General features: G+C 40.3%; 1 protein-coding gene across 8 annotated transcripts in view; it reads right to left on the bottom strand.

The window, feature by feature from the left end:
- The window catches only part of MYPN (myopalladin), a 51325-nt gene extending 36300 nt beyond the window's left edge, over positions 1 to 15025 (bottom strand). The window contains exons 1-4 of one of the 8 annotated variants that reach the window (XM_083439901.1): positions 14671 to 14888; positions 8216 to 8333; positions 6149 to 6241; positions 3536 to 4411 (exon numbers count right to left, since the gene is read on the bottom strand). In XM_083439901.1, coding sequence (XP_083296027.1) covers positions 3536 to 4411; positions 6149 to 6177 — 905 coding nt within the window. In that variant the 5' untranslated portion in view covers positions 6178 to 6241; positions 8216 to 8333; positions 14671 to 14888. Of the gene's footprint in view, positions 1 to 3535; positions 4412 to 6148; positions 6242 to 8215; positions 8334 to 14670 lie in introns of all 8 variants that reach the window. The other 7 variants (XM_083439899.1, XM_083439902.1, XM_083439900.1 and 4 more) reach the window with 7 other exon arrangements.
- Positions 15026 to 15488: the final 463 nt, after the last annotated feature.

The raw sequence follows: 15488 nt of genomic DNA on the forward strand, positions 1-15488 counted from the left end.
TTAGGGACTGAACCTACAGGAATACCATCTGATTACATTGAATAATGACCACTGATAATTCCATCTGTCATTATTTTGTGTGCATTTTCTGAAACCTATATCACAATATCCATACCATATAGTGACATCAGGTTCCCAAATCCACTGATTCCAAAACACATTGTAGTAAGTCCAATTCAATTTGGCGTGCATCCACTTACTACAAGGTACAAGAGATTGAATTGTCCCTCACCAACCCTTACATTTATGAAAGGATTTAGAACCATAGAATTGTAGAGTTGGAAGGGACATAGAGGGTCATCTAATCCAACCCCCTGTAATGCAGGAATATCAACTGAAGCATCCATGACAGATGGCCATCTCACCACTGCTTAAAAACCTCCTATGAAGCAACCCGATATCAAAAGTTAGGCAAATTGAATTCTTGAAAGTGAGTTCACACATGCATGCCCATCACTTGATGACTGCTACACCAGGGAGTGACTTGCATATGTGAAATGGCCACCACAGATCCAGCACCTTAGAGCAAGCATTAGTATCCTTAGACAATCATGAAGTTAAACACTATGGGTGCAATTCAACACCCAGCCACTGCGTAATAGGGCCACAGTCACATCTACAGCCCTCTTGAGCATGCTGACAAAGACGGAAGATGTTGGGCAGGCAGATCACTGTGCCAGCCTGGAGCAGAGCCCTCCCTGCCTCTAGAATGCCCCATTTCAAGGCTTTTTGTTGCTGCTGGTTGGGACTCTGCCAGGGAAATAGGGACACTAGAAGAGCTGAGTGGAAGGGCACCTCTGCTCAATCAACCCCCCCCCCCAATGCAAAGGGGAATTGGACTGGGCCCTAACCTTTTCAATGGGAAAAATTCCCCCATTCATCTATGCATCACGGAGCAATGTGCTAGAAAGGGATGCCCATGCATATGTGAATCAGCCCTGAGACAGTTTGAATGCCTGCTCCTGAAAATCTCTTAGTGCTCCTCATCATATTATTATATTTAAATAGCACTTCAGGAGGAGGAGCAGCAAGAATCACTCCTTGAAGAGCTGCTCTGGAGGATGGGGGGATCCTCTGGAACAGTGTGGGATATGGCAAAGGTGGGGGTTGCCGGGAGAAAAAAGGGATCAGCAAACAAAAAATGTTTTCTTCCTGTGGATGCTGCTATTGAATCAGAATCCCTCCTGCAAATGGAAGGAGCCCACAGTAGGGTGGCCATGTGTCCAACTTTACAGAGGACAGTCCTTTATTTGAAGGGCTATAGAAGGACAGTCCCCTGTCTGCAGGTGACTTCTCTCTAAAGGACTGACCAATCAAAGCCTGGTTTAAAGATAAAGAACCACCAGAAGGAATGGAGAAGCCTTGAACTTGAACTAGCACCTGGACCACAGTGTTTCCCTGATCACAGTCTTCCCCACTATGGTGACATGCATTTTATTTCTATTAAAGTTATAGCAATGATTTCTAGTTTTGCAGCAATAAGCAACTCTGGCTATTATTTTTTTGCTGATGCATTTCTTCTTTTTAGATAGTTTGTAAACGGCCCACCTTAGTGCACAGTATGACATGTCTGGATCCAAATATACAGCTTTTTTTCCATGAACAGAAGCATTTTGCCATCTTTGCCTTGTGCAAACATATTTTATATGTTTGGAATGGGAAAGTCTTATGGCTCAGATGACACAGCCTTTCAAGTCTCTTTCCTTAAACTACCGTAATCTTTCCAAGCAATTATTGGTGTTTTATTTTTAAAGGGGCCTTTAACAGCTGAATGGGAAACTATTACACAAGGAACTTTTCACCCTTCGCCTGGTAGCAACACAATTACTTATACTGTAGCAAAAAACAACAAAGGACTTGATCACACATCGCATAATGGAAACAATGTATGGACAATTGCTGTATCTGAGAAACTAACTAAGAGAGTACACACCTTGAATGACATATCTGATACAGACAAATTTGTTGAAATATGGTACCCCTTTATAAAATATTCAAACTGGCAATCACCAACTATGCACATAGACTTATGGGCGGGAAATTGATGCAGTAGTTTTCTGTTTTGGGGTGTGGGAGTGGGAAGGAAGGAAGGAAATTAATCCTTTTGGTTATGTTTATGTTTATATATTTTTTATTGAAAAATCAATCGTTGGAACAGCAGTTGAATGTGCACCACACACACACACACACACACACAGGCATAAACAGGCAAATATGACGGAAATTCCTTGTCTCTTGAGTGATCTTAAATGTCTGCCATGGAGACAGGTGCACTGCTACTCCCATGTGTGCCTACAGGAATATAGGAAGCTGCCTTGAGTCAGACTATTGGTTCATCTAGCTCAGTATTCTCTGAACTGTCATGCAGTGCCTCTCCAGAATTTCAGACAGGGTCTCTCCCAGCCTTACCTAGATGTGCCAGGGATTGAACATGGGGCCATCTGCATTCAAAGCAGATGCTGTACCGATGAACCATAGCCCTTCTCCTTGCAATGGAAAGCCCTGCATATGCAGTCCCTTCCCCACGGAAATGCAAATGTAGTATATGCATGCCTGCAGCTCCATTGACTCAGTTCAATTTCAGCTATGCACTTCCCATGTGTGCAGCTGTGATTTTCTTTCTATCTTAGTGAGGGTGACATCCACCCCTACAATGTAGGGAGGCAAATACCAGATAGTAACATTTTGGTATTTATTAAGTACAGTGGTACCTTGGGTTACATACACTTCAGGTTACAGACTCCGCTAACCCAGAAATATTACCTCGGGTTTAGAACTTTGCTTCAGGATAAGAACAGAAATCGTGCTCCGGCGGCACGGCAGCAGCAGGAAGCTCCATTAGCTAAAGTGGTGCTTCAAGTTAAGAAGAGTTTCAGGTTAAGAGCGGACCTCCGGAACGAATTAAGCACTTAACCCGAGGTACCACTGTATATGACCAACACTTCATTTACTATTGAATAAATGCCTTGACACTTATGCAGAACAGGCTTCAAGGGGTCTGCATCACTGGGCAGTTTCTAAGTGCCAGCCTGAGATCTTCCTGTCCTTGCTCCTCCCCTTCCTCCTTGCCATAAGGAGGAGGCGGCGCTGCTGCCACCCCAGCCCTGAAGCCCCAGCCCAGGCATGGCTTGCCTCCCTGCAGCTCCTGCCTCAATGAAGGAGCATGTCATGAGGGTGCCTTGTTGCGCCTCCTGAGAAATTTGCACCCAGGGCCTCCCTGCCCCCCCCCACTACATCACTGCATGCATGGTCATGCAGACTGGGCCCAGAGGAGAGTACAAGTGCATGGGCAGCTAGGGTGGAAGGTATTTTCATCAAAAGCTGCCTAAACCTGTGACTGGCATCAATCTTATGCCAGTCACAAGTGACCTTTCCAAGGTCAGAGACAGAATAATTACTGGAGCATTGTAAAAGAGAAATGTATGGTTTTTAGAATACAATCTGAGGAAACATTGAGAAAACATTTAACTACTATACAGTAATCCACCCTCTGTGTACGCAAGCTATTACAGAAATAAGACAGGGACATGTTTACCTGATTTCAGGTGTTGGAATTCCTACCACAATGCAGTCCAACTGCACTTTGGTTCCTTCAGGGACCTCCCTGCTCTTCAGCTTTTGAGTAAAATGTGGTGGTTGGCCTATTGTCTCCTCAGAATAAAACGATGCAGCTGGTGACTCTGTTGTTAACCCTGAACTTTCTAGCTGATTAACAGCTTCCAAGTCTGCCTGTGGAGGGTTATCTGGGTTGTCAAGTGAGTGCTCAGCTACAGCTAAATCTTGCGGTACTGGGTCACAAGGCCTTTCTCTGTTTTCAGAGAGATTTGAGAAAGCAGAACCACTGTCCTGAGCAGCCTTATTTTTAGATTCAAGTTTGCTCCTGTAGTTTTTGCATGTTCGGGGCCTGATTCTTTTTGAATTGTGTGCTTTGAAAAGAGAAGAAAGCTCCTCAATGAAATCTGCAGCCTTGTTGAGGAATTCCTTTTTCGACTCTGTCTCAGAACCAAATTGCTGTTTCCTTAGGCTGCTGTCTGAAGTTGGTGAAGCTGCCTTAGATGGGAACTGCTGTTTGTTTGAAACTGTATTTCCAGAGTTTTTCAACTCAGAGGGAAAGAACACATGTATCTGTTCGTCCTGATTGTTCTCAAGTGGATCTTGATTGATGGCTTGCCTTGCCAAGTTCACACTTTCATCCAGCTCTTCTTGGCTCAAAAAGGCTGAAAGATCAGGAAGGTCCTCTTGGCTAGCCACCTCGTCTGAAGGTCCCAAACTACTGCCACGGTGGAAAGAATGTGGAGATGGTTCTGATCTGCTTCTTTCACTATTCCCTTGGCGGTTGTTTTCAGCTAAATAGCTCTCTCTCAGTAGTTGAGTTATCGAAGTAGAAGATTCTGAAGTATTGTCTTGCATGCTGTTAACAAAGAGTACAAATAGGACCATAACCTCATAAATAGCAAATCTATTCCTGGTATTGAATTAAAAAGGAAAATGGGGATGTGTCTACTCTATTACCCAGGGACATAGCAAGTCTTGAACCCCATCTGATGTCCAATTTCTGTATCCTTGTGAGCCTCTCTATTCTCCAAATGGTACGGCAGAGGCTGAAGGTGCATTTTGCAGCAAAAACTGCCCCCCCAATTCCATTTAAAAAAATTGGTGCCATGAACTTATTAAACTGCCTTATATTCATGAATCCTTCAAGCCTACTGTAATAGGTGTCTCTGCTTTTAGACAGAGGTCTTTCTAAGCCCTGCAACCTGAGATCCTTTAAACTGGAGATACCAGGGATTGAGTGCTATTAACCCACCCTAATCAAGAAATTCCTTCCACTGAGCTGAAGTCCACCTTAGCAGGAAGTGAATGAAGAGTGCATGCACTCAGACAATACATACAAATGTATGCATTTTACATGTTGCATGCATATAGATACCCAATCAAAATGCAATGCAAGTTACAGTGTGAATTATTTCTCTTTCTTACAACATTAAAACTTTTTATCTGCCTTACAAGTCAAACTGTGGACAAACTTCTTAATGTACCTTGATTAAAAAATTGGTGAGGCTGCCTGGAACCAGTTAAAAGTAACCCAAGGTCTGCTACTTGGTCATCCCCAATCTATATGAAAACCTTTCCACTTGGAATGCTGTTTACATGAGATTGTTCTCTCAATGGCACTGTAGACCATGGTCTCCTGAAATTCTTGTTTCCCTGAAAACATGCTGTTTCTTACCATTGCTTTTGGATTTTGTACTGTGGCTTGAGGTGGACAGTAGTACATATATTTGAAAGAATGTATTCATGTGGTACCTATGATGTTTAAAGGTGTCAGAAATTAGTTACATACATTTATTATTGGGGGGGAGGGGTTTATCTATCTATATAAGATCAAAGGGGCCAAATGTGACTTTGCAGTCAACATTCAGGGTTTTAAAAAGGCAAATAGCTTCAGTTGATGGGCATGGAGAGGAATTAACAGAATCAGAGCAGGTATTGTGAGATAATTTAACCACTTCATCCCTTGCTGCAGTCCTGAGGAAAATCCATCTTCTTGAGCTAGTGTTTGTATTGGGAGGAAATTCCTCCACTGGTGCCAAACAGAGATTTTCTGCAAAACAAATAATGTCACTGGAAGAACTAATTTTCTCAGGGCCACAGCTGGGGAGGAAATTGTTGAGTTCCTTTTCCATACCTTCCCTAAACCTATTAATTTGCAGCCACACTTCATTAGTTTATTCTGATTGCATTTTTTTAAAACCTGCATGTTAAATGCAAAGATACATTTAACATCATGTATACAGTAGTTTGGCCCTTTGAATTTTTGAATAAAGGTCAGAGATGGGTTTGTGAAAGCAATCCATCTAATTCAGACACAATGCCTCTCAACTGGCTGAAGGGTATCAAAATGGCCAGTCTTGTCCCTGCGAAGCAGCAGCTGGTCTACAGAAGACCCAGAGCTGCGTGAGAAATTTTGACCAGCTTTACTGTGCAGCTGATTTAAAGAGGAACTCTTGAGCCAACTGAGCAGTTCAGTCAAAAGCAGCCAGCTGGGGTCTTAGGAATAAAAGAATCACTGCTATGTTAAGTATACCATTAAAAGGAGGGAGGGGCTTAATGCAGCAAAAACACATGTGCTGCATGTGAAACTTACCAAAGTCCTACATTTGACACATGGATCATCAGAAATAAATTCCATAGGTCAGCCTGTTTGGGGTGGGTGGTGCTAAAGACAACAGATAGGGGGCTGGAGAAAGATGATAGTTTTTCATAATTGAAAGTCATGTGCTAAGAGTAATCTTTAGTGCTTGTGTCCTCTCTTTTTTGCCTCTTTCCCCCCCATAAACTGAACTAGAAGGGTTTTTATTATTCTTGTCTATACCCAGAGACAATGATGTGGTCAGCATACCTGCCAGAGGCAATGATGCCTCTCCGTGGTGTCTCCCTTCAACATACTGAAAAAGAGTACTGCCTATCTCCAGGCAGCATTTGCAAGTCTGCCAGAACAACTCTACCATTTCCTAATCCAGGTTCACACACCTAACAACCACACTCAGAAGCATCAGAATCTGACTCCTGTCCAGAAAGCAACCCACTAGCTATGCTCACATTTTAGCAAAGTTCTGTAATCTAAGTGTGTAATATCTCCGCCTTGGGGTGTTGCGGCGGCTGACAATTTGGATGAAAGGAAGAAACATTTTGGAACTGGGATACTAGAAAGCTGTGACTGCTAGTGACTAAACTGACCTACCAACAACTAAGTATTAAGTATTACCTAAGAAGCAAAGAACAAAAATCATGATGCAGCTAAAGCATGTTTACTTCCAATCAATCTCAGTGGGCAAAAGGTAACCATATGGTTAAGTCCCCCAGTAAAATCAATAGGCCTTAAATGTGGTTACCCTTTAGATGAATTGCACATGAAATAAATTTATCTGGTCTTCTTCTGGGGTACATAAAAACATAAGAGCCTGCTAAATCAGGCCAATGGCCCACCTAGTCCAACATCCTGGCCTCACAGGGGCCAGCCAGATTCCTAAGGGACACCTGCAAACAGGACATGAGCAAAACTGCATTTTTTGCCACCTGTGATTCCCAGCAAAACAACAACACCCCCACAGGCTCTTTCATGAATAACTATTAAGACTCTTGACCAATTAAATAATGTTGAGTTGATTAAGCATCCTCATTTCAACCTGTGAATTGGCTAATTCAATGTACATGAATCTGCATATTATAAAACCCTCAATATAGGAGCCTTTTTGAGAAAATGTAAGAAGCAAAATCTACATTGCGACAAACAAAAGCTGCTATGGATATTTAGAAGCAAGCGCCATCCTGAACATATTTTTTTTTAATTCCTGTTACAGTAACATACTAGAATCAAAATAATCCTTAAAAATAAACAAATGTACATTGTGGCTCCACCAAGTAAAATTTGCTCTCACTTATTAAAATTGGCCCCTACTGATCAATCAACTAAAACTTCAGTTGATTAACTTACAAATGTCACTGCTCAAAGCTTGCAGTTCTAGTGAATATATTACATGGATTAGTAAAATGTAAGTATGACTAGACAGATAAATGTAATCAGTACCTCTAATCCCTTCAAGAACATCCATCGCTACAGTAACCCTGCCTGGCCTTGCTCAATAATTAGTGTAAAAGAGGGCTATGCAGACAAATAAGAGTAGATCCAGATGGGAAAAGGAAGGATGATGCTTTAACAACAGCAAAAGAAGCTACTATTTTCACTGCTAAGCAGATTCAGAGAGAGACTGCTTTCATGCAACATATTTGCTCCATACATACAGCAATCTAAGGGGGGAAACGTCTCATGCACATGTAATTTCTGAGTTAGCCCTAAGCCTAAATCTTAACATTTTATTGTGAATCATCTAGGTCATAACATTCTATCAAAACCTTGCTTGCTATTCTGGCAAAGATAAATTCTTTTGCCCTGTATTTAGTAAGGGAGAATCTAGCTAGCAGTCAAACTACAGCACTCTGAAACATATTTTGCCCACCTCACTTTTTGTTAATTTTGCCTGCAACATATGCAATAATCAAACGAGAAAAGGTATCAGTTTTGCTAATAGTCTGCCTTGAAAAGATCAGTGGTGCAATCTTAAGCATATATCTTCAGAAGTAAGTCCCACTGTGTACATATATGCTATACACTCACCTGGGAGTAAGTCCCATTAAACTGAGCAAAACTTACTTTTGAGTAGATGTGCATCGGCTTATGTAGCAAGTGTTACAGGCAGTTCATGTTTTTAAATGACCAGTCCTATGCTTCGCAAACCCTGGACAAAATCAAGCCATGCCCACTGTACAGCCTGTAGAAAACAACCTGACTTCAGAGGACAGCAAACTCAAAACTAGTGATACCCACATGCTGCATGGGGATTGGGATGTACCAAGTCCTCTTGACTGAAATCACTTAAATGCAAAAAGACAAATTACCAGAATGTCTGGATGGATCCTATGATAAGTTAACTTAAGGAAACTAGGAATAAAAGTTTCCTGTCTCCTCTGCCCCACTTCGCCCCATCCCAGAAATGCAGGTGGCCGAAGCAGGAAGAAGAGGATAGGAAACTCTTCCTCCTAGCTAGCAGTGGGCAAAACAGAACCAGCACAGGGTGTGATCTAAGGAGAATCTCAAGGACCACATAAACAGGCTGGGGGCCACATTTGGCCCTCCAAGGTCCCCAACCCTGTTCTAAAGTTCTGAGTTGCAGGCAGCAGCCAAGTTAGAACTTTCATATTTAGAGTTATCATATATCTACATCTATATCTTTATTCTGGTAGGGCTTCTGTGCTTTTGAAAGAGAAGCATAGCCAGCAAATGAAGCAGTTCCCTTTTTGGAATTTTCATATTTGAGAAAAGCTCCACCAGTTGATTTCTGCTTTTTACAAAGGCGCAGCTGCTCTGCCAAACAGGAAATTGGCAGAATTACTTTAATAATAATAATAATAATAATAATAATAATAATAATAATAATCAGATGCAGAATTTGAAGATGCTACCTCTCCATCACCTGTATAACCAGAAGGCAAGGAAGAAATTAACTAGCTTGCCACCCAGGCATCATCACACAGTAATTGATCTTTACCCTCAAACCCAAATGACAAAACCACAACAATGCTGTGGTTTAAATGAACAGAAAGCAAATCCTCTTTCAACAAGCCTCCTAACTAGAGATTTTTATCCTAGTCAGTATATGTATTAATTTTAGCTTGTTTATATGTATACAATTTTAACTGTTTTTATACATGCTGTTGTTTTCTGTAAGTTTATTGTATTATTATTATTTTATTTTATTTAGCTCATGTGTGCCTAACATGTGCACAACACAAAGCCAAAAACACTCCCAGCTATGTATCCTAGCCTGCTAGGTACATGACCTCCCACCCACCTGCTTTTGCAGTTTCAGATAGACAGTGACAGCTGGAAGTTTATGAAGTCACTGGTGGGCTCTGATCATCTTGGAGTATGTGTGTGTTACAGTTCTGCAGACCTGATTTTGGCTAAACACAAGGAAAAACTTGCCAGTATGATGAAGCCGTGGAACAACCCAACCAATGCCACTGTAGAAGAATTTGTTTCGATAAGCTTCAGTACAAATACTGTGGCTCAGCTGAGCTGTGGAATGGGTGATACAATATTCAAGCATAAGAGTGATCTGTGCTGAATAGAGGGTGTCACATCCTACTTGTGATGTTTGTGCATTCCAAAAATAGTCTCTCCCTGCAGAGACGAAAACACTGCTGGCATATATTTATAATTTGTGATCAGTTACAATCCCTGGGTTCTTTTAACGAAAAGTACTATATTCATCCTTTAAAATATATGCATACATTTGCTTTTTCAATCTTCACCTGATATAATGCTTATACTTGCAAGTTGTTTTTGGTTTAATCCTTCCTTCCACAGCATTTACTGTCCCCACCCCCATTTTTCTGAAAATAGCACCCAGTTCAGAGTCTATGCTAATCTCATCCCATACTAGTAAACAAATAATTGAAAGCTACTTCTTCCAAAGCAGCTCTTCAACCAGCTGTGTTCCTACAGGCAGTCAGGACAATGCTTAGCTCTCCCAGTTCAATCCATGGGATTTATATACTCTTATATTTCACTGAATTGCATGCTGTATGTTCAAAATAGTTACCAAAAATAAGGCACAGTGCGGCACAGGGGAACTGTATGTGAGCATTGTTTCTGTGATAGAGCAAACTGTGCTATTCATGATTTACCCAAATCTGCAGTGCAGAGATGGAGAAAGAATTGTCATGAGTTGACCACAAGGTGCCCAGTGAGCGCATCTGATAACTCCTGAAGAAACTTCTACTTAAATCCTCCCTTAGCATATCTAGGACAATATCATATGGCAAGAAATGTCAACTGCATTCCAAGAGGTATCAACTAAAAAAATTGCATGTTAAAGAACACAGCATTGATCTTGTTATGGTATGTTTTTAATTCTCATTGACTTCCAGCTTCACTCTAACAGGGCAATCCCTATACATGACTAAGAAGAATGTCCCATTGTATGCAGCAGGACTTACTTCCAGGGATGTGGGTAAAGAACAGCAGTCTAAGTTAATTTATCTGTAGTTTCCTAGGTTCTTTCCCCCTTCTTAATGGGAAAAGTACTATATTTATTTGTCATCAATTCTTTGTGATCTCTTTTGCCCTCCATAACGTCTCAAAGGTAACTGCTGGTAGTTCCAACTCTAATCTTAGTTTCTTTAGTATAGTAGGACTGGGTTTACAAGAGGCCCTGCCAAATAAATTTGTTTTATATACCTTTTAATCCTGTTTTTTTCACTGTTCTGATCTATATACCTTCACAAATATTATTTCTATTAAGTCAACTGGATTGCCATTTACTTTTTTAAGTGAGAGAAATAAAATAATTATATTAAACTTGCTGACAGAGCTACCCCTCTCTTAGGCTAACAGTTGGGGTTCCTCTCCCCTCCGGGCCTCCAGAATATTGAACGCAGCAATCATACATTAGAACCATCATTGTACACCTCACTCATCCTGCTTTAGCTAATAGGTTTTATGGGTTTTTGTAGGGCTACAAAAACCTGCAAAACCTGATCAATAGTAGAACAAAACACTATGTCAGCAAAAAAGAAAAGAAAAAAGAATAGGGCATAATTGCCTTGCTAGTCAAACTGCATTTTTTAAAGTACAGTGAGGAAAGACTACTGCATCAGGTGCACTCAAGAGATTAGTCAAATATGCCTGATCGTCACTCACTGGTTCATCACATTACAATTCCCAAATGAATGAACAACCCGGTCTGTGCCCCTGCTGAAAAGCATTGTGATTTAGATGAACTTCCATGAAATATCTGTCTGTAGTTTTTGACCTGTGATGGCTATTTCACATATATAGCCCATAAGACAACATTTATATAGATATTGAATTATTAAAAAGGATGTATGATCTCTCCTTAACAGCACAGAGCAGTTATACAATGAAGGCAGAGGAATAGCCAGGGATTGGGCCCTGGGAGCTCAGCCATAAAACGTGCACTAGTCGGTCATTTCAACTCAGCAGCATGGAAGGGCACTCTGCACATGTGCAGTGGCATTCTCCAGCAGGCATGAGCATACAAACAGTTGCTGCTCATGCTTAACATAGAAAGCTTACAGTGACTGGTTTTTTCAAATAGATTATGGGACCAGATACAGTTCTCATTTAAAATTTTATGAAATGTAGATGGCAGGTATAAAATTGGGTTGTTTGGTTAATCACTAGAATAGGTACCGGTAGTTATGCCCAGTAAACCTATATATCTTTTTAGGTTAATAGCAGTGTCCCCCCCCCCCCAAAAAAGAAACCTGCTTAGAGTGGGTAGAAGATTGATCGAATAAAGGTCACATCCACACACCACATTTAAAGCACTCTTATATGCAGTTTCCCCACAAAGAATCCTTGGGACCGTAGTTTGTTAAGGGTGCTGCTGGAATTGTAGCTCCATGAGGGGTCTTCTAACAACTCTCAGCACCCCTAACAGCCATGACTGTTCAAGTGGAATAAGAATGCATTAAATGTATGGTGTAAATGTGACCTTGCAAGCATAAGCAAATGCATTATTACGCCACTTAACATAGTCTCATGAATTTCATTATTCCAAAGCTAAGCCTTGTCCTAAAAAAAAAGGTTATGGGGTTAAACTCTAATGAACCAACTCATATTATATATTGCCTTCTGTAAAAAGAAATGGAAAGTCAGGATTCTACTGCCCCCAAATATAGGCCACCCTGAATTCCACTGCAGTTGAAGTGTGTGGTTCGGTCTTGTGCATACAGTGAAGAACAGTTTTCGGTTGCTAAAAACCAAACAACCTCTATTTTTATACCTCCCCCTCCATTCTCTTCTATTACAGCCATGCACCACACAGATCTGTGGGCAGCTTGGTGGACAAGAACTGATGGCAAAATTCAGCCCACCAGCTCTTTAGCAGAGAGGAGGCTCAGCTTGTATACCTGTGTAAATAAACCATATATCATAAAGACACCTCAGTCTCCACTGTGCCTCATTCCAAAAGGAAACACAAACCCTGGGTAAGAACCTGGAAGCCCTGGAATATCAGAGACTGGGGTGGCGTGCAACAGTATAATTTCTACAGTAATTAGGTGGTGGTGGTGTTTTTACATGGATCACTTCATGGATCACTGCCTTGTCATGGCGAAGGGGCTTGAATAACTCCAAGAATCTATGAGCTATGCTGTGCAGGGCCACCCAAGATGGACAGTTCAGAGCCAAGAGTTTAGACTAAATGTGATCCACCTGGAGAAGGAACTGGCAAACCACACCAGTAAGAAATCTCCATGGACATAAAAAAGGAGACACTTTGAGAAGAAAGTGAGAGTTTCCAAGGCATGCTCTGGTTCATGGGGTCATGGAGAGTCGAATATGACTTAAGACGACTAAACAACTGCTATATTGAAGCTACTTTATTTGCAAAAAATTCCATTGGTTTCACTGGAGCCTACTTCCAAATAACTGGATTCTGGTTTGTAGCCCAATGATCATAAATAAAATGAATTAATTGATACAATTGTGAACTACTAGTGAACAAGTGATTTCAGGATTGTAATGTTCTAAGCTGGATTGATCTGATACAAAATGGACTTCTGTATACTGATCTTTTTATGAACTCACACATTAATGCAATCCTGAATTTCTAATATTGTTTGATAGCTATTTTTAATGTCATTAACTGCATCTAAATGTATTAATTAAATTTTGGAGCCTCAAAGAGCATAGATATAAAATAGATATAAGATATATAAAATATTTTACTTAATACCTCAAAATGTTGATCATATATATATATATATATATAATTACAAGCCTGAAAATTCTGAATAAGTGTTTACATTAATAATCCTCAAACATGGTTAAGCTGAAGTGCTACTGTTTAATCTGATCAAATTTCATTGACTTTTATGGGACAACTACTTTAAAGTATAATATTTAAAATTAATTAAGTTGTGTACCATATTTCAAGGCATATTAATTATACAAGTTTTATTCCTAAAAAGACTAAGCTACAATCCTGTAGCAATTTACTCTGCAGTAATCATACTTTGTTAGTAGAATCTTGGGTGGTATCTTGAGAAATGCATTTTCACGGCCTTAAGGATCACATTTTAAACATCTTCATTCTGAAAGGGTGGCAAACATACCCTCTGCCACCATAGATAACTTTAGCGTGGTGTTTACAGTTGAAGAGTTTAAAATTTATAGGCTGTATTGCTGCATGGGGCTTTGCTTTGCAAATCCAGGAACTTCTTTTTCAAACTTATTTAAAATAATAACATTTCTGCTTGTGTAAATTGATATGTAAGAATTGTTCCGAACAGATAACCGAAGAGTTTACTAAATTCTCTTTTGTGTTGTTCATTCTTTTATTATATTTCACGATGCTCTTTCAATTACTGCTTAATGTTGCAACATATCAGGCCAAACATTTGCCACTGACCATCAAAAACATTTTTTTTCAGAGAGAGAGAGAGAGATGGGAGTTGGGGGTTGGGAGAGCAATGCCCTTCGAGCAAGACTGTTTCTGCAGCTGTTGTGTACATTAATCCACAGAGCAGATCTCCAAACCCTAAATATAGCTTGCAGTATCATTTTACATGACACATACTCTCTCTCTCCCCCCCCCATTTTTTTTAAAAAAGACTTTAAATATAGGGCAATATTAAACAAGACACTATGTATGTGTTTTCTTTAAGGAGGTAATGCTGATTATTGGTGTGGATTTAGTGTTAGTGATTACAAAGCAATTGCTTAAAGTACGGTTAAGAGGGGGATTCAAAAGGGACATTTCTCATCCATGCAATTTATACATTTTTTGCCTTCTGTCGACTCTACTTAGAATACCTAAACAGGCACAGAAGGAATTTGGACTCCCTCCCACCCTTCACACTCTGTAGATTCTGTAGATTATTTCATTTCCATTCAATCTTGTGTGCCTCTACGCCATTTAAGACAGAGAATTTTTAAAGTTTCTTGCTCACCTAATATGATTTATCAGCAAGAATTATCATTCAGCTATAACATGGATTCTCTCCCTCCTGGACCCTCCGTGCACCTGCGCAATCTCATCGAAACACACACTCACTCTTGAAAGTTAAAGACATTACCTTTTCTGATTTATCCAGATGTTGAAATCCAACTCTGGCAACACAATCACGGTGATAAAGATTCCGAAGTAAGAGATTAAAATGACTGAAGCAATTCCTTCAAGTCCTTTGGAACCAAAACGTCTTGGAGTCCATCGGGTGGAGCGGGGGGGAAAGGCGTTAACCTTGGTTTTGGGGGGAGATGGCTGTAAGAAGCTGAACAACCTGTCACCACTGAAGCAATAGCATTTGTCCGTTTGCAGGTCCCAAGTTATTTTGAGACTCATAAACCATGTGCCTGTGAAACATTCCACCTCATTGGACAGGATAATATTGAGCAAAGGGATTCCATTGCTGTAACAGCACCTACGGGGTATGTGTGTGTATGCAAGGGAGGGGGTCATCATTTTATCTCCTCCCAGAATGTCTTTGATGGATGCTCACGCTCTTGGCATGACTCATTCAAAATGGATTTTGTATTGTTTTACGTAAACTGTTGTCAAAAAAGGCACATTCATTTTAAAATTAGAAAATAGTGGGATCTAAGCTCTTCCTTATTCTTATTGCTCAGAATATCTGAGATGCCTAAGATTACATACCACTAATAAAGACTTAAGATTTTAACTAGTTAGATTCAAGGCTAAGAGTATATACATTAAAAAATCAAACAGATTAAACATTGGAGGCATGATCCTGCTAAAGTTAAACCCTTTTAAGTCCCATTGGTTTCAGTTAGACTTAATTAAGCAAGTGCTTAATTCTCCCATTGAAATCAAGGGCATTTAATTGTGCCTGGCTGATCCATTCAAATCAGCTTGCAGTGGGTTATCATCTTGCAT

The sequence above is a fragment of the Podarcis tiliguerta genome (assembly GCF_965153285.1).
Source record: "Podarcis tiliguerta genome assembly, chromosome: 5".
Taxonomy (NCBI): Eukaryota; Metazoa; Chordata; class Lepidosauria; order Squamata; family Lacertidae; genus Podarcis; species Podarcis tiliguerta.